Raw genomic sequence first — 21,641 nt, 5'->3', positions numbered from 1 at the left:
GGTGGAAAGCAGAGCCCAGCATCACCATCACTCACCACGTGGTTTTTGCTGCAGCTGAATGAGATGGTGGAGCCATACATGGTCCGTGTGGATTCGACTTGGGGCACGTTACCAGCAACAATCTAAGAGAGGAAAAAGAAGAATGTAAAGGGAGAGACAGGCAGTCCATACTTCTTACAGGATGCTGCCTGGGGAGGACAGGGATCAGCAGCCACACTCACAGGTGTTACATGGCAGCAGGTGAAGCCAGCGTGAGTGGAACAGTGTAACCATGCTGGGTTAGTCCCAGATTCCTGAACACTGAGAGACCAGTGTGTGTAAGCAGACCCTGGTTTGGCCCAGCTGGACTCTTCCCTTATCATTACCACAGACAAGAGCCTGTTTGTGAGCCTTGCATTGATGCTCTGGGGATGATGTGGCCTTCCCAGGAAGCTGATGACAGAAGGTTTCAGCTCAGCCACACTCCACCAGACACATGATGAATTGGTAGCTGCCTCAAATGCTCAGAAAACTTTGGGTCTCTTCAAGACAACTAATATGCTGCAGCTTCTACTGCAGCAAAATATTGGGCAAGGTCACACTGGTGTAACCATAGGCAGGTGGTGGCACCACATGTGGCTTGAGGAGGCGGGAGCCCGTTTGGTGACACGTTTACCTTTGTGTCCCTGATCATGTGTGCTTTGAGGTAGGAGGCCAGCATGTCCCGGTGCTCCCTGCTGTACAGCCACTTCTGCTGCTTCTCCAAGAGGGCGTTAAATGCAGCATCCGTGGGCCAGAGCATGGTGAAGGGTCTGTGCAGGGGGTCACCAATCAGTGGAAGCAGCTCCGCGTCCTGCCCGAGACAAGAGGGGATACAATGAAAAAGCCAGAAGCCAAAACTGAAGGTGCACATGTCCACACCATCTGCCCCCAGAGCAGCTGGAGTCTGGTTGCTCACCTGCAGCAGCTTGCTATAAATGGTGTACCCAAAGGCTGATGCCACTTCCGTGATGTTTTGCTGCAGAAGGAAGAAAGTAAAACAACCATTGGTAAAAGCCCCCCCTCCAGGACCTGGAGCAGCAATGCAGGGGAGAAACCAGGCAGTTATCAACTCTGGTAGCTAAACACAAGTTTATCAGGTCCCAGCCCTGTCCCCACCATGGCACAGTCACTGCTTCAGCCTTACCTGTGAGATCTGTGAGGAAATGTTATGGTCCACCAGGTCACTTGGAATGAGGATCTTGTTGATGAAATGAATGACCCCATTCACGCCAACGATGTCACTCATGACCACTTTGGCTTCCTCATTGAGATAGATGCTATTCTGAGGGAGAAGGGATGCAATGAGGTTCTCCTGCCCACAGCACTGCCTTATAGGCCATCTGCAGATCCTAGGCAAGTCACTTGAGAATTGTGGGAGAGAAATACCTCTTTCACTGTGATGTTTATTTTGTGGCCAGATAGAGACGTGAGTGACTCCTGGGCTTCCAGGTCACTGGACAGCAATTTCTGGCAACCCACCATGTGGTAGCGAAGCAGGTCCCGGAGGAGACCTCTGCTCCTCCACTCCTCAAACTACAGAGAGAAAACAAGAATGAGATCACACTGGGCCCTCAGACCCAGTGAGGGAGACTTGGATTGCCCAAGCCCACTCTGACCCATCACAGCAGTAGGTTGGGTTTGGGATTGGGTAATAAAGATCACCATGCATCACTGATGTGTGCCTCTGAGGACCATGAGGTGGGGGCTCCATTAAGGGTGTCTTTACAACATGCCCACCCCTGCCCAGACTGTCTCTGCAGTCAGTCCACCTCCCAGCCTCTGCTCTTCCACTGATGGAGAATGGGAGACACCTTTAACCCTCTGCTGTGTAGATCCTTTGCTTCAATTCACTGGCAGAACAGCCCCAGCAGGGACACTGCCACAACTGGAGCTTGCCAAACACCTGGCAGATGCAAGGGCACTTACCACTGTAGTGTTTCCTATGAAATCTGTCCGTGGGACAAAGACAGTGAAAGGCCCTGCCCCAGTGAGCTCCTTGATGTTTTCCGACTGTGGTAGAAGAGCATTTGTGGGAAGGGAAACAGAAAACACAATTCCAGTTAGCAAGACCCTTTGCAGACAAGGTGGGATTTACTACACAGAGACAAGGACAAAGCTGTTTGTCACCAACCAGTATCATCTTAAAGAACATGGACGCATCTTTGATCCTTCCAAGCTCCTTAAACAAAGAGAAACAGCTGATGTTAGTGGAGTCCCTTACACTGCTCCCCACCAGCTCCTTCCACTCCAGGTCACTCTCCCACCCCCAGAGCTCTGCTGTGGGGATGCCAGCTTTTCTTTGCCACTGCCACAAAAGGTCACCAGTTTGCCCAAGGACAGTCTCTGTATTGGCAACAGAGCCAGAGATACATTGCTGTTCTCCAGACTGGATCCCAAGTCCTGACATGGCTATGGGAGATACCTCCCGTGATCTCACAGACTGGAAAAAATGAGTTCCCTTGGGAAAAACAATACAATTGCTCCTATTTGCTTATAATATTAAGAAAACAGCACCCTGGAGGTATGGCAAATGTTGCTGACAGAGCAGCAGAGTGTTCACTCTCTCTAGATTAAAGTTGCTTTATTGTGATTCTCTTCCACAGCTGGCACACCAAATACACCCAGGGCCTAAGGACAGCTTGCCTCAAATCAGCTGCCTCCACTCCTGCACCACACATGTGGATATGACACTACAAATTGCTCCCCTGCAGCTTCTACTTGGAGGGGAGGGAGCAGTTTGCTGCAGGGCAGGAGGCCTGAACACAAAAGATGCTGTGTGTGCTCCTCACCTGATACACTTTGCCGTGGCAGGTGAAGCCATCTCCGACGCTGAGCCAGGAGCAGGAGCAGTTCCGGGTGCCAGGGCCCGTGTACTTGCAGATTCCAAGTGGGCTGCAGCCTCCATTGTTCTGGCAAGAAAAGCAAAAGCTTACATGGAGGGGCAGTACCAACAGTTTCAAGAGCCACTTGCATGTGGGAGCTGCTAACTACATCCACCCCAGTGGAAAGGAAACCACTCCTCCAATCTGTCTAGTGCCTCAGAATAAACCTCATCCATAACCTCAAGGGCTTTTCAGCACCAAATCCTATTGGGAAAAAATAAATAAATTGCACCTTTGGAATCCACAGTGATGACAAAATCATGCCCTGATTCAGAGAGAGATTTTGAAATCAGAGCAATGCCATGAACACTTTTAAGCTTTTGTGCATGTTCCACACAAAATGTGCAGAGAAAAAAGCCCACATGCCTCCAACCCTGTGTCACTGTTTCCACGCTGCTTGTCCTATGAGAGGGTGGCCAAAATACTTGCAGATGACTCTGAGAAGCAATGGAAACCAAACACACCAGGAAATTGGTGCGAAAAGGCAAGACATCCAGCTCTACACAAGTGGACTAACCCTGCTGGGAGAAAGGGATGATTCCAGGCTGTGGCCTCCACCTCTGGTAACAGCAGGATGCAGACATACCTGTTCACACAAGTTGATGGGGTTGCACTGGCTCACACCATCCCCACTGTAACCAGGAAGACAGTTGCAGGCAACCTGGGGGAGAACAGACAGTCTGAAACTTGGACCCAATAAAGAAAAGCACATGGTGGCTGAGCTGGATAGAAAGCATGTGGTACAGCATCCATCATACACTTCATGGATAGTCATGCTTGTACAGACATGCAACGAATACACAAACATACAACAACAAATATAACCTGAGACTGCCTCCAGCCTCTGGCCAACAGAAAGCATCTACTTTCAAGGAAACAGCATTTTTTTCATGTCGTTTCCAGGCAGCTCTTCAATGTGGAAGGCAGAGAGCACTGGCACGGAAAGGATTGTCTTTGAGAGAACTACACAGCTCTAACAACCTCCATAGGGATGCTGCCCTGACACCCATCTTACATCCTTACCTTCTTTGGGCCTGTTTTCATGCACTCTGCGTTGCTGTGGCAGCCCCCGTTGCTTTCAAGACAGAGATCAATTTCTGCAGCAAAACAGTAAGGCCACATCATTGCTGAGGGCTGCTCAAGGCAGCTGGGATTTGGTGACCCAAAAGAGGATCTGGGAAAGAAACAGGGAGGACTTTCCCAGCCTGGGAAGCATCTTTTGGGAAAGTGACTTATGATACCAAAGGAACAGGGAAGAACTGCAAGTTGCAAGTTCTACTCCTGCCAGATGTGGGTCTCTGAGTTGAGATGAATCTGCCCACAGAAAATTGCACGTCTGCCTGGGTGTGTTTTAAAGGATACAAGTGGACTGGACTCTTCCCACAGCTCCATCCTCATCTCAGAGCACCACTGTGGGAGGCTACCCTCACGCTCTGAACCTCTCCACAACATGCATCAGGGCAGGAAACCTCTCAGGGTTGTTTAGGTTTGAGGCTAAAACACTGATCCATCCAGTGAGACAGGTGCCAAGGGCAGTGTGGGCTCTCTGCCCAGTTTTAGGTGGCATTTTGCTGAGACAGTGATGGTCACTTCACTAATCTTGACTTGGAAGAATGCTGAGCACATACCTGCAGGTATGTCTGTACACACACACATACATGTTTGTGTGCATGTGCCTCAACAGAAAGCAGAAAGGCAGTTGAAGCAAGGTCAGCCAGCAACTACTTGCTTTGAAATAACCACTGCATGAACAAAGTGAAAGGAGAATTGAGTTATTCAACACTTCAACCTGAAATTTTAAGGCTTTTTGTCTGAAATTCCCCTTTGCCTGGATGGTGCTTCTCTGAGCACTCACCCATGCAGAGCGTCCCGTCCCCAGCGTAGCCTTCCTTACAAACACAGGTTCTCTCTCCCGGGGACACCTTAGTGCACACAGCATGTACGGAGCAGCCTCCGTGGTCAGTGGTGCATGGATCAATTTCTGTGACACAAACAAGAGAAGCAGAATCAGCTCAGAGCACCTAGGATAGATGAACTGTGCCAGAACGATCATCTTTATCAACAAGAATCGGAACATCGTAATAAAATCCCTGTTTCTTGATGAAACTGTCAGCACTGTAAAGGCACGGAGCCTCACCCAGATCTGAGAAAGGCCACTCCAAAAATCGTGCTGAGCTTAACTAACCCCAAAACTGGACTAGGAATTCTTTTTGTCTCAGCATTTGATCACTGAGGACTTTTTTCTTAAGCAAGAAAAGACAAATTTCCTGCACAACATAAGTGTTGTTTTGTTTTTTTTCCTCCCCACTCATTTTCAAACAAGGATAATACTGAAAAGAAACTGGGATGACACCAGTATTTTGGCTGTTACAGTTTTATCACTCTGAGTGATTCTTGTCTGTTTGCTTTTGACATAGACCAGGTTTGTATGTGGCTCTAGAGTAGTATCCTGAAATCCTGCCTCATTTTGGCACAACTGCTGCATTGCTTCTACCCAATTTTGGCATGGCCAGCAAAGAGAAGGAGCACAAAATTCTAGGGAGTTGAAGCATCTGTATGCCATGGATTTATGGCCATAATTGTTACATCTTTGCTACCATTGCTGTGATATCAGAACTAATACAACCCATTGCTGTGCATGTCCCTCACAAGCAATAAGAACTGCCTAGCTACACTTGCCTGCCTTTTTATCCCTCTCTCACAGGCTCTAGCAACACCAAGAGTATCCTGTGGAAAGCTTGGGACTGGAAAACCTCTCAACCAAAACATGGCAGAGTTCATGGTGGTTGGCTGAGAGGAAAAATGATTTGAGTGACCTTTTCCCTGGCAACATTATGCCATTTATTTCACAAACAAAACCCTTGCCTTTGCGTAGCTTCAACAGGTGTTTGTAAGCCTTGGATCTTGCCCATGCTTCCTGGACTTACCTGTGCAGTGGGTCCCATTCCCTGTGTACCCAGCAGAGCAGAAGCACATAGGTGGGAAATCTGTGGAAGTGTTGAGGCAGCTGAAACAAGAAAGGGATAAACAATTACTGATGACACCTCCTGATGTGCTCAGCCAGAGGGCAACACAACACAAGCCTGGTATGTGCAGCTTAGAGACCACAATGACCACGGAAGGAACATGCCTGAAGTTGCTGTGTATTTCTTCACAGCATCAAATACTCAAGTCACACAGGCCAGGGAGCTGGCAGCCAGGCACAGGCTTCACACTTCACACCCTGCACCTTCACCATGCCCATGTGCTTCTGCATGGGACAATGGAGATGGCTGGATCCTGGGACCACAAACTAGGAGACTAGGCAGCAAGAGTGAGTTATCCCAGCCCATTAGCCTATTTAATTCCTTGGTGGGGGCAGGCAAGGCAGAAAGGGCATGTAATGGCTGTTTGGTTTGCTCCATGAATAAAGCCAGACTTGGAGCCTGTCCTTTCTCCCATCCACACATGCAGAAGGAACTTGGAAATAATTTATGCTCAGACAGAATCCTTGGGGAAACTGGATGCAGCTTAGCACCCAAGAGAGTTCCCAGAATAGAACTGGCATTTATGCACCTTTAGTAAGTAGGCACCTTCTCCCAGCCCTCTGTGAAGCCCTAAACACAGAATCACCTCTGTATAAATCATACATAAATACATACAAACACACATGGCTTTCTCAGAGTGACCCAGCCCCTTGTCTGTACTTACTTGGCCATTTGATGGCAAGTGTTATTGCATAAGTCAACCTTGATTCCTGCAAGAGAAAACACAAACGTGACTTGGCATTTTCTATTCAGCACCTTCTGGTGCCCTGACTGATGATGGGACACACCAGCAGTTATGCTAACTCTTTAGCCTTAAAAAGGAAAATGAGGAAAAACTCATGGGATTTATATTTTGGCATTTATTTCACAGTGGAGTGAATGCCATGTTCTGTGTCTGCTAATGGTTCAACTTGATTCTATCTGCATGGCCTCCCCACTGCTAGGAATGAAACAAGGACTGAAACCTCATTCATCCAGACACTCAGGACCATTTGGCTTTGCCCTTTTCTAAGCCAAAAGATGAACACTTACACTAGATAGGACACCTTCAATTCTCTATTGGTCCCAAAACATTTGACTTCACTACAAAATCAGTCTTTTGGTGCAAACCTTTAAAATCCCAAAGTATTTAGGAGCTCAGGTTCCTCCCCACCCCAATGGTAATCATCATCGCAAATCCCAGGAACAACCATCTTCAACATGTTACTTTGACACACCATGACAGAATTATTGAGAACTGCAGACCATGGCCTGAGCTTCTCTAAATCAATGAATCTGTGAGCAAAAAAACAACACAGCACTGGGCCCTTTAGGGTTCCAAATCAAGCCCTGCCACCTTCTTAGGTAAGTAACAAGAGTCATGATTAACCCAATCTGTCTGGGAGCTTCCATCTCTCTCTCCAAGGGCATGGGGCTGATCTTGAGGTGCCTCCAGTCCCAGAGGAGATGGAAGCAGGGGATATACTTTTTCTCTGTGAATTCCACCCAAATATCTCAAGGGCTGATGTGTTGTTGGGGAAGCCACACTACAGATGCAGCTGGTGTGCAGGAATGAGCTAGCACAGCTAGATTAGCTTTTGGGGACACACAAAGTACATGCAGCAGTGGTCACCTTGCTCAGCTAACACAGAATGGCTCTGGCAACAAAACAGGATCACACAGATTTCTCTGTCAAAAAGGCAATATTACACCACAGGCCCCTTCACACTCACGTACTTTCTTGGCAGGTAGGGCCCTTCCACCCTGGGAAGCACTGGCAGCTCCCATCCCCTTGCAGTCCATCGTTACATATGCCATTGTCACAGGCACATTCTGTCGGGGAAAGACAAACACTCATCACTGCCAAACCAACCAGGTCTCACAGAGTCTTGCTGCCATTTTGCTGGCTGATCCTCATCCAACACATCAAACTGCCATAAAGAAAATGTCACAGGAGCATCAGCCCTTGCTCCCTGGCTACTAGGCCAAAAGGCCCAGGAACAGACCACCTGCCTCTTCCTTCTGCAGCCTGTGTGGCAACAGGGTGAGCAGCACAGCAGTGTCAGTCGAGCCTCTGAGGATGAAAAATGGGGCCATCCCTCCAGCGGACCACAAGCGCTCGCTCCCACTCTCCCCCTCTTGGTGGTCTGCCAGCTGTTTGTGTCTCAGAGGTCTTGGGACATTTCTTCCCTCCAACCACCCCTCCCAAGTGCTGAGAGGTAGCCACTTTTGTCCCTTTGCAAGCAGGATGGTAGAGACAAGCTGCAATAGCCATCAGTGTCACCTGATCTGCAGTCAGCTCCATATCTGCCAACTTCACACATCTCGCAGGCGGTGCCATGGAAGCCCTCCAGGCACCGGCACTCCCCACTGCCCTCCATGCCGTCCTGGCATTCCCCGTTCCCGGAGCACCACTGGCCTGGCTTTCCTGGGCACATCTCACACATGTGTCCATAGTAGCCAGGGCAGCAGACGGATCTCTGGAGAACCAACAAGAAGAAGTTTGGTAGCGTCACCTTGTGCAGCACAGACAAGGTACAGCCTTACTGTGGAAGCTCCTCTGTTCCTTTGAGTGTAACAGCCATCACTTCTGACAATGGATGGAAGGGCCACTTTGGGCAGGTAGGACAGAGTGAACCTCCAAAATGGGGTGCTCTGTAAAGGTCCACACTGCCCTTATGCAACACTGGCCATTTGGTGAGTAAAGAAAATGTCCACCCAGCCTACCTCCTGCCTGGGTCCCTAACACGTCCCACCAGTAAAACACTCTGTTGGGCAGAGAGAGGCTCTGCCAGAAAGTGTGTCCAACTCCCTCTCCCTTCTCCTCAATCTCCCATTCCCACTAAATGTTCCAGGGAGATGCTGAAATATCTAGAAGAGCTCAAATTCACACAAGTCTCTTATTTACCATTTCCTCTTCAAATGCTTTCTCCTGGCCACACATTTTCACAAATAGGATCACAATAGCTGTGAGACCTTCTGCTCCTCCCTTTGCTTCAGCTCCAATTAGTCATCAGTTATTCAGGAAGGCACATGCACATGTGAAATACCATCATTCATGCCTCATTTCCTTAGGAAACCAGACTACAAACATTCAACTCCTTCTCTTCCTCTGCAGGACAAACCCCAGAGCAACAATGTCAAAGCAGCAGATCCCAATCCATCACTGTGCAGACATTTCCACATTGTTTTTTCCTCCAAGGCCCTCTATCTCCAGGATGGAGAGTGACTCCCAACCAGCTCAGTCTCAGCTATGCAAAAGCACAAATGCAGCCAGGACTTCAGCACAGGCTGTATTCCCAATTTCCATCTTGCTTTTGTCAAAATAAATCCTAGGCAAATGTTTTTCTTACCAGAGAAACTTTAGCACAGGTGAAATGGCAGCCAAGTATTCCTGTATCCCCTGAGCGTAATTCACAGCGAGCGAGATTCTTGCTTCCTGGCAATTCCTGCAGATATAATTAACACAGGTGGAGATAGAAGATACTACAATATTTAGACAAACATTGTACCTTTTGGGCACATCTGGCAGTGTTCTTGCTTTACAGAGAAATAAAGCTTTTTACCCTATAGGAACAGCCCTAAAAATTTGGACTATCAAGAGCTGAGACCAATGAGGCATCTCTAGATGTGAGGTCAACCCACAGAGTTTATTTTTGACCTGCCAGGTCCATGGTATACATGTCACTATGAATACTGAGAAGAAGTAATTGGAAAACTTTTGGCATAGAGTAAAGGAACAGAGCCCAGGAAGCCAGATGTGGCTGCTGGGCAATCCGTAGCCAGCATGGAGGTGAAATATTCAGTAGTTTTTCCTGTCTGGAAACATTTGTCACTCACTCCCAAACAAGCTGCAGGCACAACCAGCCCATCTGTGTGAAAAAATCCATGTTCCAGGCTGGGAAACTGCTCCTGGCACCTCTGAGCTGCCTCTCCTTGATGATAATGTCAAAAGAGCGAAAGACCAAAGGACATCTCTTTCTTCCCCATGGGGGGAAACTCCCCACACCACATGCTCTAAAGGGCTCCTGAAATTCAGGTCTGATGCAAGCTCTGTGAGGAGCCTCATGGTGTTTTTTTCCTCCATAAACCTCTGCTTTCTCTTACATACCTTACTTAATGATTGAGCCACAGAGGACTCAAGGGCACATTTTTTTAGGTATTGAGATGACATCTATAGAGCAATAACAGGACATGAAAACAGTCTCTGCAAAGTCTCTGAGATACCACACAAATACAGAACTCACCACAAGAACTGATCCAGCAGGACACTTGATCCCCTTCTCACACTTGCCGCATCTTGACTAGGGCACAGAGAACAGGACAAGTCATATGTGTGCCCTCTACCCACGTCACACCAAGACACTAATCTTGAAATACAAATGGTGCTGTACAGGCTGCTGGCTGGGACAAAGACAAAGATGTATTTATCTCCACAGCTCAAAACACTGAAACAAGAAAAATCATGATGCATGACTCTCAGGTCCTGGTTGCTGTCAAAGACTTCACAAAGGTCTTATTCCTGCACTCCAGTGGTGGACACAAGGTCTTATTTCATTCCAGAGACTGTACCATAAAACAAACCAGAAGAGATTGTATGCTACACCTTTCCTGAGTCTCTCAGCTGGGGTAAGGCTTTCTGTAGGCCTGGAGTTCCTTCCTGCAAATACTTTTTTCTGATGTGTAACCAGGCAGGCACACCTCAGTCTGACCCTACAATTTTTCATACATGTGGGCTGGACTTTGGCCATGACTCTCAGGCAGACCACAGCATTTCCTAGGGGAGCCTGTGGTGATGCCATGTAAGAATTTGGCTTCTCCTTCCTCAGCTGAGTATTTGGCAGTCCCTGCACCAGCCTGTCCCATGGCTGGCACTGTGAGAGAGCCTCAGCAAGTCAACTGAATATGCTCTGCACAAGAGCACAGAGTCTCCATGATGCCCCATTACATGCAAGGCCACAAGCTACTCTCATCCATGTGGAAGAGACAAGGTAAGTTGTCTGCCATTCATCAGCTTGGTTCAGCAGGTGCAGAAGTGCCATGGAATGGTGGTCATCTCCTTTGTAATCATCATTACCTTTTGTATCGTGGTGGTATTGGCCGTGCAACGATTCTTCTGTATCTGGAGGACCTGCGAGACCCCGATCAACATGCCATTCCTTGTCTCAATAAATTTTCCATCCAAAGGAATATTATTGACAAACTTCTGCAAAGTAGAAGGAAATGGCTGACCTTCAACTCCTTTTGCATGGACTGTCTGACAGCCACAGCAGGCAAACTGTAAGGGTGTATCCAGGCACCAGCCTTAGGAAGTGAAAGGTTTAGCCAGATCATCGAATGGCAGAGCACTCCTTACCTGGGTGCTGTTTTGGTAGAACATGAGCCAGTAGGAGAGCCCTAACATGCTGTTCTTATGGATTCCACTTCTCAAGTCTGCAGGTAAGAGCTTCTCTCCCAGTACAACGTGGTACTGCACGGTCTCGTTGTCCTAAATCCGCAAAAAACCCCAATGTTAGGAGTCTTTTGACTTCCTGGAATACCCTTCAGTCAGAGGCATGGCATGAGAAGAGTTCCTAAACACCTGTAACAGTTAATTAAGCCCACAGAGCCTAGTAACTCCCTATCACAGGTGACTGATAATACCTGATGATTCTTACTGGATGAAGTCATGGATATTGGAAACTTTCAAAAGGTTAAAAATTGCCACAGATACACCACAGCTGGTCAGAAAGGGTAACCTGCTGTGCCATATATTTACACCCAGACCTACTCAGAAATTTGCGTTTGGAGACCAAATATTCTTTTCAGATCCCATTGCAACACCTCAATAAGTCCTCTCATTTGCCTTTGCCACATTTCTTCTAGCTTTTAGCATCAGATATGCTTCTTCTCTCTATGTTCAAATCCACTGAACTCAAGTTCATGATCTGACAGTGTACGTGTCCCTGCACTTAATTCAATACACATTCCAACCATAAGCAAGCAGTGAGCTTACCAGCTGTGTCACATTGGCAGCATGGCAGTACTCCTCAATGGAATTGTTTCCAGGAACAAAAACTGTGTATTTTTCAGAGGACTCGATTTTTCCCATGAGCTGGTATTGCTAAAAAATGTCCAAATAATAACATTAGCAATGACACTTATACTCACTAAAGAATAAACCACCCATGAAATCAACTACAAAGACAAGAGCACTAGAAGAAATGCTTGAAAACGGGACACACTTCTACTCAGACAAGTCTAACTGCTGCCTCCTCCTGGGCTGACATAAGTGCAGCTTCTTTATTATGAACAAGCCTCCCTTCTCCTCTAGGCTTCCCTGCCCTGTACAGATCATCTTCCACTGTAATAGCATGATACAGAGATCTAAGTAAGTATTGCAACTTTGCCTGCTCAGAAGAGCTTTCCTAGAAGACCCTTCATAAATGGTAGGAAACAGGTGGTCTCCCTTTTCTCACCAGTACAAGGTAAGGTGGACATTTGCTCAAAAGACAGTTCTGATAACCACAACAGTGCTCACCTCTAGCAACTCCTTGAATGTGCTGAATGAGGCAACTGCCTCAAGCTGTTTCTGCAGACCTGGAGGACTCGGTGGGATATCTTCTAAAGGTGGCAACAAAACCTGCAGAAAAAGTGAGTTCATAAGCCAGGTGGGGCAAGGGACTCTGGGGGAAATCACACCAGACTCCTGCCCTGCTCATAAGAAAGGCAATTTAAAAAGGCCTAATTTTACACAATTCTGCAATTGCCTTAACTCTCCTGTCAGCCAGCAGAAGAGGAACTCCCCTCCTGAATGTCCTGGAGAAAAATATTTCTAACATTTCACGTTGCGGCACAGGAAACATCTGTCAGGACCGTGTGATAACCAAATATATTTTTGACATTTTATCCCTTCCTAACCATCCAGACATGTACTCCTCCTTGGCCCCACTACAGATGCTGCAATAGAAACCTGCTGCAACATCTGCAGCATTTCCCAGCATGGTGGGCCCCAACGTACCTCACTGAGAACATGAATAATGCCATTGCTGGCAGGGATGTCGCTGATGTCTAAACTGGCATTCTGAATAGTTAATACCTGCAACAGGATGAGAGGGAGAAGGAGAAGGATTAGAAATTGCCAAGCAAGTTCAAAACAAATATATTGCTCTTTCAAGGTTGCACATGGTTGATTTGGGTATAATTTTTGAAAGATTTCTGAGTTTCACAGAATCATAGAATGGTTTGAGTTGGAAGGGACCTCAAAGATCATCTAGTTCCAACTACCCTGCATGGGCAGGGGCACCTCCCACTAGATCAGGTTGCTCAGAGCCCCATCCAACCTGGCCTTGAACACCTCCAGGGAGGGGGTATGCACAACTTCCCTGGGCAACCTGTTCCAGTGTCTCACCACCCTCACAGTGAAGAATTTCCTCCTAATGTCTAATCTAAATCTCCCCTCTTCCAGTTTTAATCCATTACCTCTTGTCCTCTCACTACAAGCCCTTGTAAAAAGTCCCTCCCCAGCTTTCCTGTAGGCTCACTTCAGATACTGGAAGGCTGCTATGAGTTTGAGAGCATCAGTGTCCCATCCGGACTCCCCACTGGATACAGCAGCTCTTGAGCAGTTTAATTTGGTATTTGTACATGTATGTTTTGTAAGAAACCCTTACGCCACTCCTGGTGTTTATCTGCCATCTGGTGTGTGGGTTCAGGGTGGACAGTTCTGTCCTGTCATACTTTTTGAGCTCTTCACCAGTGAAGACACCTTCAAGAAAGTGCGCCCTGAAGGGAACAAAGGCAGGTAAAGAAAAGATTAGGGCACAGTTTGTAATAACAGGGAAATAAGATTATTCCACCCAACATTCACATCTGTCGCATGAAGTACTTAAGTATGTGGAGAGAATAAGGGAGGGAATTACTTGTCCTGATACCATCTGCATCCACATGACAGGGAAAATATCTCTCTGCAAATACAGGAAAAATAAACCCACTTCCCATTGCCAGAGCTCTGTTCTGTTTTAAATGCCTAAATACTAAATTCTTTACCTGCTATGTATTTAATCTTGCTTCTATAATTATCTCAAGATTACTGTTTAGTTGCCTTGTACAAGCAGAAGTTCAGCTCAAGCTTTGTTGCTTTGTTGCAGTTGTTTGACAATATAAATCAAAGGCAGGAGTCTGCTCGTACCTGACTAAAAATGGCAGCATGTAGGGGGTCAACCAGAAATCCTTCCAAGTCTTGCTCAGGTTTTTGATAGCTGCCTCTGATGGCACTAGGACAGTGACATTCATTCCTGCTGGGATGCTGAAGAGAGATTTCTGTTGTCCAAAGCACAAAAATGAACAAATAAGACATGCCAGTGCCACATCTTTATAACAAAATACAACCAACAGCATCAGTATCCCAATCCCACAGTCATTAGAGGGATGTGTAGAGGAGAGTGTACACTCCAGGGCACAGCATGATCTGCTGCACATGCCAGGTAAGTGCTGTTGCCAACCAATGAGTGCCACAGATGGTTTAGCCAAAACAGCTGACACCTGTTTGCCAAAGGAAAACCTGCTGCTCTAAGTCCTACATTCATACTTCAATTAATCTTCAAATCTACACTATGTCCATACATCCTTTCTGGGCCCTCAACATCAGTTTTGGGGGAGGGACCAAGATTATTCCTGGCAAAAGCAGTGTAAGAAGCAGGACTGGTAAGCCAAAGCTCAGCTAGATGCTGTATATCATAGCATGCTTCCATCTGCAGCGTCTTCGTTATTGTCACACCAGAGCCAGGGAAGCAGCTACAAAAGAAGGAACACATATACAGTCTAACTTCTCCAAGGATGCTCTTCTGAATAATAGCTATTATAATGGCATCCCATCTTCTTTCCCTTCTGTGCTATTTTAGGATGGCCAGGAGTCGCAGATGATACAACCATGAGAACTAAGTGTAACAGCCCCGGCTTTCTCTGGTGCTAGAAACAAGGCCCTCAAAACACACTCTATCACAAGCTCCAGAGCTTTTCTACATGCCTGCTCTGCCACGATTTCTCCTTTGCTGTTGTTTTGTTTTTCTCTAACTAAAAAAATAAATGGAGTTGCTGTTTCTCTAGTAGCAGCTTTCACAGAGATGTCCCTCCCAGCAAACTCACCCATGTGGGCGTTGGCTGTTCTTACCTTGACCCAGTCGTAGAAGCCTGCAAAGTGGTAATTCCCAGCCAGCTCCTTCCAAATAGAAACAACAGAAGGGTTATCCCTGCTGAGCAATGGAGCTGCAGGCTGGGGGACTCAGGGTGGGGAAAAGGAGGCCTTTGTAATATCAGATCTGGCAATAAAGACTCAGACATCCCTCTCCCACCTTACCACCGTTACAGGCACTGCATCATAAGAAGGGACGGGAACTCCTAAAACCACACTCCAACCACTACAAAAAATCTCTTTCAAACTCATCTGCAGTTGCTGATGTTTACCAGGGACAGAGACTGAATCCAAAATGCCCTTTGACATTTCTAATGACAGAAAATGGGCCTAGCAGCTCTGACCTGAAAAAGTTTCCAGACTTACTGCACAGGACAGACACGGATGAAGCAGCTTAGACATTATTGTCAATAGTTTCACAAACACATTGGCCTTGGCACCAGTTTGGTCCTGTGGCCTTGGACAGACACATGGGCTGTGCTGTCAGGCTGGTGCTGAGAGAAGGAGTCAACTCAGGTAAAGGAAAAGGAAAGTAAGAGCAGAGCTATTTCTCTCCAAACTCTAGAAGACTTCAGGTATTCATTTTTTACTCACTTTTAGAATGTCCCCATAACATGTCATGCCATCCCCCATGTAGCCTGGAGGACAAGTGCAGGATCTCTCTCCTCCTCCATGGGGTACACATGTAGCCTGCAAATACCAGGGAAGAAGAAATAAGAGAGCAAACACAGGTTATGCAGTGTTACTCCTATCTAGGAACTGAATTCTGGCCTCCCATGAACTGGTCTAGAGGTGCCCACAGAAGCTCCTTCCTCCTGTTGTCTTTATGGTGGCACTGAATTTACACCTCATGCAGCAAAGCCTAGATGATGGCTCTGGCTGTGTGATCTCACAAAAATCAGAGGATCCACCTGGATAAATCAGAGACCAAATCTTTGTAACATCTCAGTGGCATGCCAATAAGATGATGTAAAGTAAATCGTTGCAATTCTCTCACTGCTGCAGCTGGAAAAACCTCCATCAGGGAGCAGAGTAACCTCCACTGCCATGCCAGTCTTGGGGCAGCACTTTAGCCACTCACCAAATCATGGCAGCCACCATTGTCCATGAGGCAGGGGTTGATTGCATCACAGTTGTGGCCATCACCAGCATAACCCCTCTTGCAGACACACTTGCTCTGCAAAAAAGAGATATTTCAATTTTATAGACCTATCAGAGCATCCTCATTCACTACCCAAAAAAGGCCTGAGGCAGCAAAACCTATGCTTAACTTATTTTGCAAGTTTTCTTCCTGGTCCCTCAAGACCTGGAAATGTGGAGATATTTCCTTGGCAGGGCACAACCCTCTATCACAGCACACACACTGCCTGATTACTCAGATGCATTGATCTCTTGCACTGCTTGGCTGTGAGTCACTTGAAATCGACAGCTTCCGTCTTTATTTCCAGCTTTTCAGGGAATGACACAAACTTAGTGAATGGCAGAAAGAGAAGAGGGGTTAATTTCAAAGCTTTCTGCTTTCAAGACAACCAGGAGAGCACTTGCACATCTCACCTCACTAAAACTGGCTAACGATTTGGGACCTCTTTTCAGCACATTGTCCAATGCTCCCCTGGCTCAGTGGAGAGAAGCACTTTGAGAAGCAGCACCCAGAGAAGCCACTTCTGCCTGCCTTCCTTCTATCTCAAGATGTTCAACTACCAACCCAGCTCCCTCCATGGACTCTGAATGACTGCACATGCTTTTCTGTATATTTTAGCATTGCCCAGAAATAATGCTGTGATTTGGGAACAAGGGGGACACAACAACTGATGCAAGCACACTGTGAGGTTTTAGCTGCAGTCAGTGTTTCTGGCAGCTGACAAGCAGGCTTTGCTCCTGACCAGCCCAATTCCTACCTCTGATGATCCCAGGCCATCTCAGAGCAGCTGATGAAGTGTTTAGTCCACCACCAGACTGCTTAGCATGGATCATACCTGGCCAGGGCCAACATAAAGGCAGTTGGCATTGATGTGGCAGTTCCCTCTGCTCTCCAGCATGCAGTTGTCTACAGCCACGCAGGCCTTCCCGTCCCCTGTCCAGCCCGTGTTGCACTGGCAGGTGGCAGTGCCAGGACCTGTACTGGCGCACAGGGCCTGCAGGTGAAGGGAGAGAAAAAGAATTACACTTGGCAGAAAAAAAGAGTGGGAGTGTGGTGCAGATACAACAACAAATCTCCTTCATCAGACTGTGGAGAGTTCCTGAACGACCAGTTCTAATTCCAGCACTAGGGGTGGGGGGTGGAAGCACCTTCTCCAGAAAAGGGCTAAACAACCTCATCATACAGTGATTCTGGAAATGTTTAGTGTTTTCAGAGACGCAGACACTTGTGTCTAGGGTTGCTCAGAACTCTCAGAGCATTCCCTACCATCCTACAAAGCTCTTCCATTACAGAAGAAATATTCCATGAGGAGGAGGAGTGCAATCTCTGGCATGGACATGCAGGATGGAATCAATGTGGAGGGCAGATCTCTCTCAGGAAAGACACACTTTGTACCCAGTGCCATTCTATTGCCTTCTATATGGCCCAAAGCATTCCTCTCCCTGAGGTGTCTAAACTATGATGAGGTCTAACTATTTGCCAGTCATTTCCATCATAAAGCACCACAGTTCTTTTCTAAGGATAACAGTGTAATGTTGAAAGGATAACAAGGCAGCATTGATGGTTTCTAGAAATACGAGTTGGAGATCACTGTGAAGCTACTGCCTGAACACAGCAATAGAGAAACTCACACACATTCAAAGAGCTTGAGAGGAAAGTCAATACAAACAAAAAAAGTATCTGTACAGCCAATCTCTGTAGCTGCCAAAATGTCTGGTGCAAACCAGTCAACCCATTTGGCACCAACCCAAATGACTGACATCCTTATAACAACTGTGTCAAGGTACCTGTTACTCCACCCTACCTTACAGGCAGGAAACATTAGCACACACAATGTGAAACAGCCCCTGGTTTCCTGGACCCCTGCTCTGATCGATAGGAACTGCTTCTCCATCAACAGTCTGACCCCACTTACATTCTGCGAACAGCCTCCTCGTTCTGGCTGACTGCACAGGTCGATGGGCTGGCAGGAAAACCCGTCACCTTCGTACCCATCCATGCAGATGCACCTTAAAAGTATAAGCACAGAAGGGACACAGATAGAGCAGCCCATTCTGAAAGCCAGCAGGGAGCAAAAAGGCAGCTTGAGCCTCTCAAACAAGCAAGAACCTGACTTTGATTTCCAGCAGATTGGCTGGGTTACTCAAAGAATCCTGTGCACCATGTTCACAGACGTATAAACAGACACTGTGTGGCTGCAGTGACAATGTGCCCACCTGAATGTGTACAGCAGAGAGACTGACCTTGCTGTGTCATTGAGGCTGCAGACAGCGTTCTGGTGGCAGTACTGGGACAGCCCACTTGGGCCACAGTTCCTGGATGTCTTGTCACAGAATTTCCCAGTATAGCCTTCCTTGCAGGACCAGGACTGACACACACCCCCGCTGCCAGGCCTGTTGTCACAGACCCCATGGACACAGCCACAATCTATCAAGTACAGGGAGTAAGATCAATAACTACAAAAAGTCCATAATTGAACACAGTGATGGCATTGAAAACTTCCAACTTTCCTTCACAAGCTCTTGTGATACCAAATGATCATCCATTTGTTCTTGACAAAGGGAAGTCTGCTGAGAGACATCCATGACAACTCAAAACTTGGCCAGGGAAAAGATTCTGGGTCTGTGTTTTTTAAAGGCTGTAAGGACAGGCTCACATTTGGTCTATCGAGCTCAAGGTCCTCGTCAATTGTTTTTTCTTTCCTAGCAGAAAGGATCTAAATGCAAGTCCCACACCTAAATTTGTCTGATGTTTCCAAGACCCCCATAACCACTGCCATATCAGCCACTTTTTCTCCACTGTTGTTTGAAGGGACACCCATGATGACATTTCCATCACTTCTTCCACGATGTTCTTACCAGAAGGGAATCCAGGATGCAGGAACCTGCACTATATCTTTGCCCTCCTTTTATTCCCCTAGTCTCTCTACCAGAATTACCAACCTTCGTCACAGTTCTCGCCATGTTTGTTTGGGTTTGAGCAGATGTGACAGGCTATTCCTTTGAAACCTTCAAAGCACTGGCAGCTGCCATTCCCTTGTATGCCATCCCTGCACTGGAAGGAACACAAAAAGAAAACCAAAGTGATTGAAACTCAAGGAATCAAGGCAAAGCCAAGGTGTTGATATATATCAAAGGCACTTTGATACTTGCATTAAAAATAGGACTTTGAAGAGTGGTGGTAGTAATACAAAATCCCACATAGCCAGAGCTGTCCCCAACATGACATTATTCACATTGGAGCTCAAGATAGAAAATCCACTGAACATGTGCCATTTCCTCTGGATCTTCTGCTGCCACTGCTGTGGGCTTAGCGCTGAAGCACAACCTCTGACTTGTCTACAACTGTTCTCTCTAACCAGGCTGTCTCCACTGCTCAATGCAATACAGCAGGATCTTTCATACTTACATTTCCCCGGCCATAGCATGGACTGGAAAATCCCCCTGGGCATGGCATGCAGTCTGGACCAAAGAATCCTTTGCAGCATCCAGGTTTCTGAAACAAAAGCCAAACTGTTAAGGTATGACGTGACTTAACAAGAAATGCCTGAATTCACCCTGCCCTCAGAATTCTGAAATCCTGGCCCTCCTGTCTGCCATGGAGGGCTCATTTGGCGTCTGTATTTCTAGGAGCTCCTGCACTTAAATGATTTTTCAGCAATACCCCTTCTTTCTGCTCACAGCCTGCTTTTCTCAGAATAAATCACTGTTTTCTGACTTCAACAAATAGGGTCCGTGTCTTCTATGAGCTTTTATTTCTTTAATAGTGCTGGCCCATCAATCCTACTTTATCTTTGCTGAGGACTGCATTCCTTTGGAGGGATGTAGCAGTCCTGGTTCACAGGCCTTGTCACAACTGACCAAGGGAAAAACAATCACAAGACAAACAATCAGCAGTATTTCATGAGACACCCACAAATCATTCCATATAACTGGCACTGTGAGAGCTCAGGAGCTGCAGATGAACATGAGGCCCACAAACTTGCTAAGATCAACTTTCCCAAACCATCCCACAATGCTCACAAACAGGATGCAATCACTTCACAGCTCACAGCACTTCCCCTGTGCTCAGCTTCCTCTGGAAGAAATGCTAAAACCAGGGCACTCTCAAAGAAAGTGTGACACAGCTAAGACCACACCACTTCTCTCATGGCTTCCTCCAGCTTGGCTGGTCACAACTGGCAGGTCTTATGCTGTTTATTGTACTCAGGTGTAGCTGTGCTGCTTTCTAATGTCTGCAGCAGGTTGGTACCCTGTGTTTTCCCTGTTTGCCAAAGAAAAGGCAGGTAGCCAGTTCACATGATGGTCCTGGGGATAGCCCTTTGCATGGATCAGCTTCCTTTTGTTCCCACCCAGTCCCCTATCAGCTCAAGGAGTCAGAGCTCCTCTTAATGAACAAGGAAGAGCAAAGCTGAGCTCCTTTCAGAGGCAACGTGGTCCTCTGCTGTCACACTCACCGTGACGGTTCGATTGCAGTACCTGGCGCACCCCTTCTTCAGGACATTCAGGCCTTGTGGATCATGGATGTAGACACATTCTTTTAGGAAGAAGGTTGGTTCCTGTACAAACAAAACAAGACATCAGCACTGAAACCTTCCTCTCTGCTCTTTTTTGCTGTGGAGAGCAACTAAGCCTATCTGAGCTGAGGAAGTTCACAGAGGAGCCAAGGTGAACGAGATACCATTGTGGCACATCTGTCATGAAAGAAGGCACATGGCAGCTTCCTCTTGCTCCCAGCAGCTCCCAAGCCTGAGCCAAGGTGCTGCCCTTTTGCTCTAATAATAGTGTCTATGATAAGGGAAGGACTGAGACCTTGGGGAGAGGGGAGGGAGAGCAGACAAGGGAGAGAAAAGGATGGGAGGGAGAAATATGGGGTAAGAAACAGAGGAGGAGGGGGGAAAAAGGCAAGAGGGAAGGAGAATGGGACAGAGGTGGAGTAAGAGAGAGAATGAGAGAGGGAGGGAGGGAGGGAGGGAGGGAAGGAAGGAAAAAGAGGGAGGGAAATAAGAGACAGGGAGGGAGGTGAGACAATGAGAGAGAGGGGAAAGGGCTGCAAATAATTTTGGGACAATGCTCAGTGACCTGTCACAGAACTAGACACAAGTATAATTGGGCCCCAGGTGACTCTGGTTTCACCTGCCTCAATCAGACAGGAAAACTAATGACTAGAGATTTTGCAGACCTCCACTTCAGATGTTCAAGCTGAGACCACATCAGCAAGTTCTCCTGAAAGTGAGATCACAAAAAACATCTTGGGCCTGGCCTTCAGATGAGGATTTCCTGGAACTTGCTGTTCTGCTAAACTCAGCATGGGATAACTCAAACACCAGGAACCAGCCTCCTCCTCCTCCTTACTCCACCTTCAGTTAGTTCTGCTCATCTCTGAATCAAGAGAGAGCACAGACCAAGAACAAATTGTTT

The 21,641-nt window shown here is 47.1% G+C and overlaps 1 protein-coding gene across 6 annotated transcripts in view; it reads right to left on the bottom strand.

The window, feature by feature from the left end:
* Nucleotides 1–21,641, bottom strand: part of STAB1 (stabilin 1) — a 65,654-nt gene that overhangs the window by 14,686 nt on the left and 29,327 nt on the right. For all 6 annotated transcript variants that reach the window (XR_007890311.1, XR_007890310.1, XM_051627190.1 and 3 more), the window contains exons 23-55: nucleotides 20,678–20,779; nucleotides 19,630–19,716; nucleotides 19,164–19,275; nucleotides 18,465–18,648; nucleotides 18,137–18,230; nucleotides 17,057–17,215; nucleotides 16,162–16,257; nucleotides 15,675–15,770; nucleotides 15,060–15,107; nucleotides 14,079–14,209; nucleotides 13,561–13,672; nucleotides 12,909–12,986; nucleotides 12,429–12,530; nucleotides 11,904–12,011; nucleotides 11,265–11,396; nucleotides 10,986–11,114; nucleotides 10,156–10,212; nucleotides 9,262–9,357; nucleotides 8,193–8,388; nucleotides 7,646–7,741; nucleotides 6,594–6,639; nucleotides 5,831–5,910; nucleotides 4,759–4,884; nucleotides 3,927–4,000; nucleotides 3,490–3,564; nucleotides 2,811–2,930; nucleotides 2,153–2,200; nucleotides 1,948–2,031; nucleotides 1,408–1,554; nucleotides 1,166–1,303; nucleotides 938–997; nucleotides 656–832; nucleotides 36–122 (exon numbers count right to left, since the gene is read on the bottom strand). Coding sequence is in view for 4 of the 6 variants with exons in the window: in XM_051627190.1 (XP_051483150.1) it covers nucleotides 36–122; nucleotides 656–832; nucleotides 938–997; nucleotides 1,166–1,303; nucleotides 1,408–1,554; nucleotides 1,948–2,031; nucleotides 2,153–2,200; nucleotides 2,811–2,930; nucleotides 3,490–3,564; nucleotides 3,927–4,000; nucleotides 4,759–4,884; nucleotides 5,831–5,910; nucleotides 6,594–6,639; nucleotides 7,646–7,741; nucleotides 8,193–8,388; nucleotides 9,262–9,357; nucleotides 10,156–10,212; nucleotides 10,986–11,114; nucleotides 11,265–11,396; nucleotides 11,904–12,011; nucleotides 12,429–12,530; nucleotides 12,909–12,986; nucleotides 13,561–13,672; nucleotides 14,079–14,209; nucleotides 15,060–15,107; nucleotides 15,675–15,770; nucleotides 16,162–16,257; nucleotides 17,057–17,215; nucleotides 18,137–18,230; nucleotides 18,465–18,648; nucleotides 19,164–19,275; nucleotides 19,630–19,716; nucleotides 20,678–20,779 (3,477 nt within the window). In the remaining 2 variants the exon portion in view is untranslated. The remainder of the gene's footprint in view (nucleotides 1–35; nucleotides 123–655; nucleotides 833–937; nucleotides 998–1,165; nucleotides 1,304–1,407; nucleotides 1,555–1,947; nucleotides 2,032–2,152; nucleotides 2,201–2,810; nucleotides 2,931–3,489; nucleotides 3,565–3,926; nucleotides 4,001–4,758; nucleotides 4,885–5,830; nucleotides 5,911–6,593; nucleotides 6,640–7,645; nucleotides 7,742–8,192; nucleotides 8,389–9,261; nucleotides 9,358–10,155; nucleotides 10,213–10,985; nucleotides 11,115–11,264; nucleotides 11,397–11,903; nucleotides 12,012–12,428; nucleotides 12,531–12,908; nucleotides 12,987–13,560; nucleotides 13,673–14,078; nucleotides 14,210–15,059; nucleotides 15,108–15,674; nucleotides 15,771–16,161; nucleotides 16,258–17,056; nucleotides 17,216–18,136; nucleotides 18,231–18,464; nucleotides 18,649–19,163; nucleotides 19,276–19,629; nucleotides 19,717–20,677; nucleotides 20,780–21,641) is intronic.

The sequence above is a fragment of the Apus apus genome, chromosome 9 (genome assembly GCF_020740795.1).
Source record: "Apus apus isolate bApuApu2 chromosome 9, bApuApu2.pri.cur, whole genome shotgun sequence".
Classification (NCBI taxonomy): Eukaryota; Metazoa; Chordata; class Aves; order Apodiformes; family Apodidae; genus Apus; species Apus apus.
Note: the sequence above shows the minus strand (reverse complement) of the source record. Positions and strands in the feature narration are given on the sequence as shown.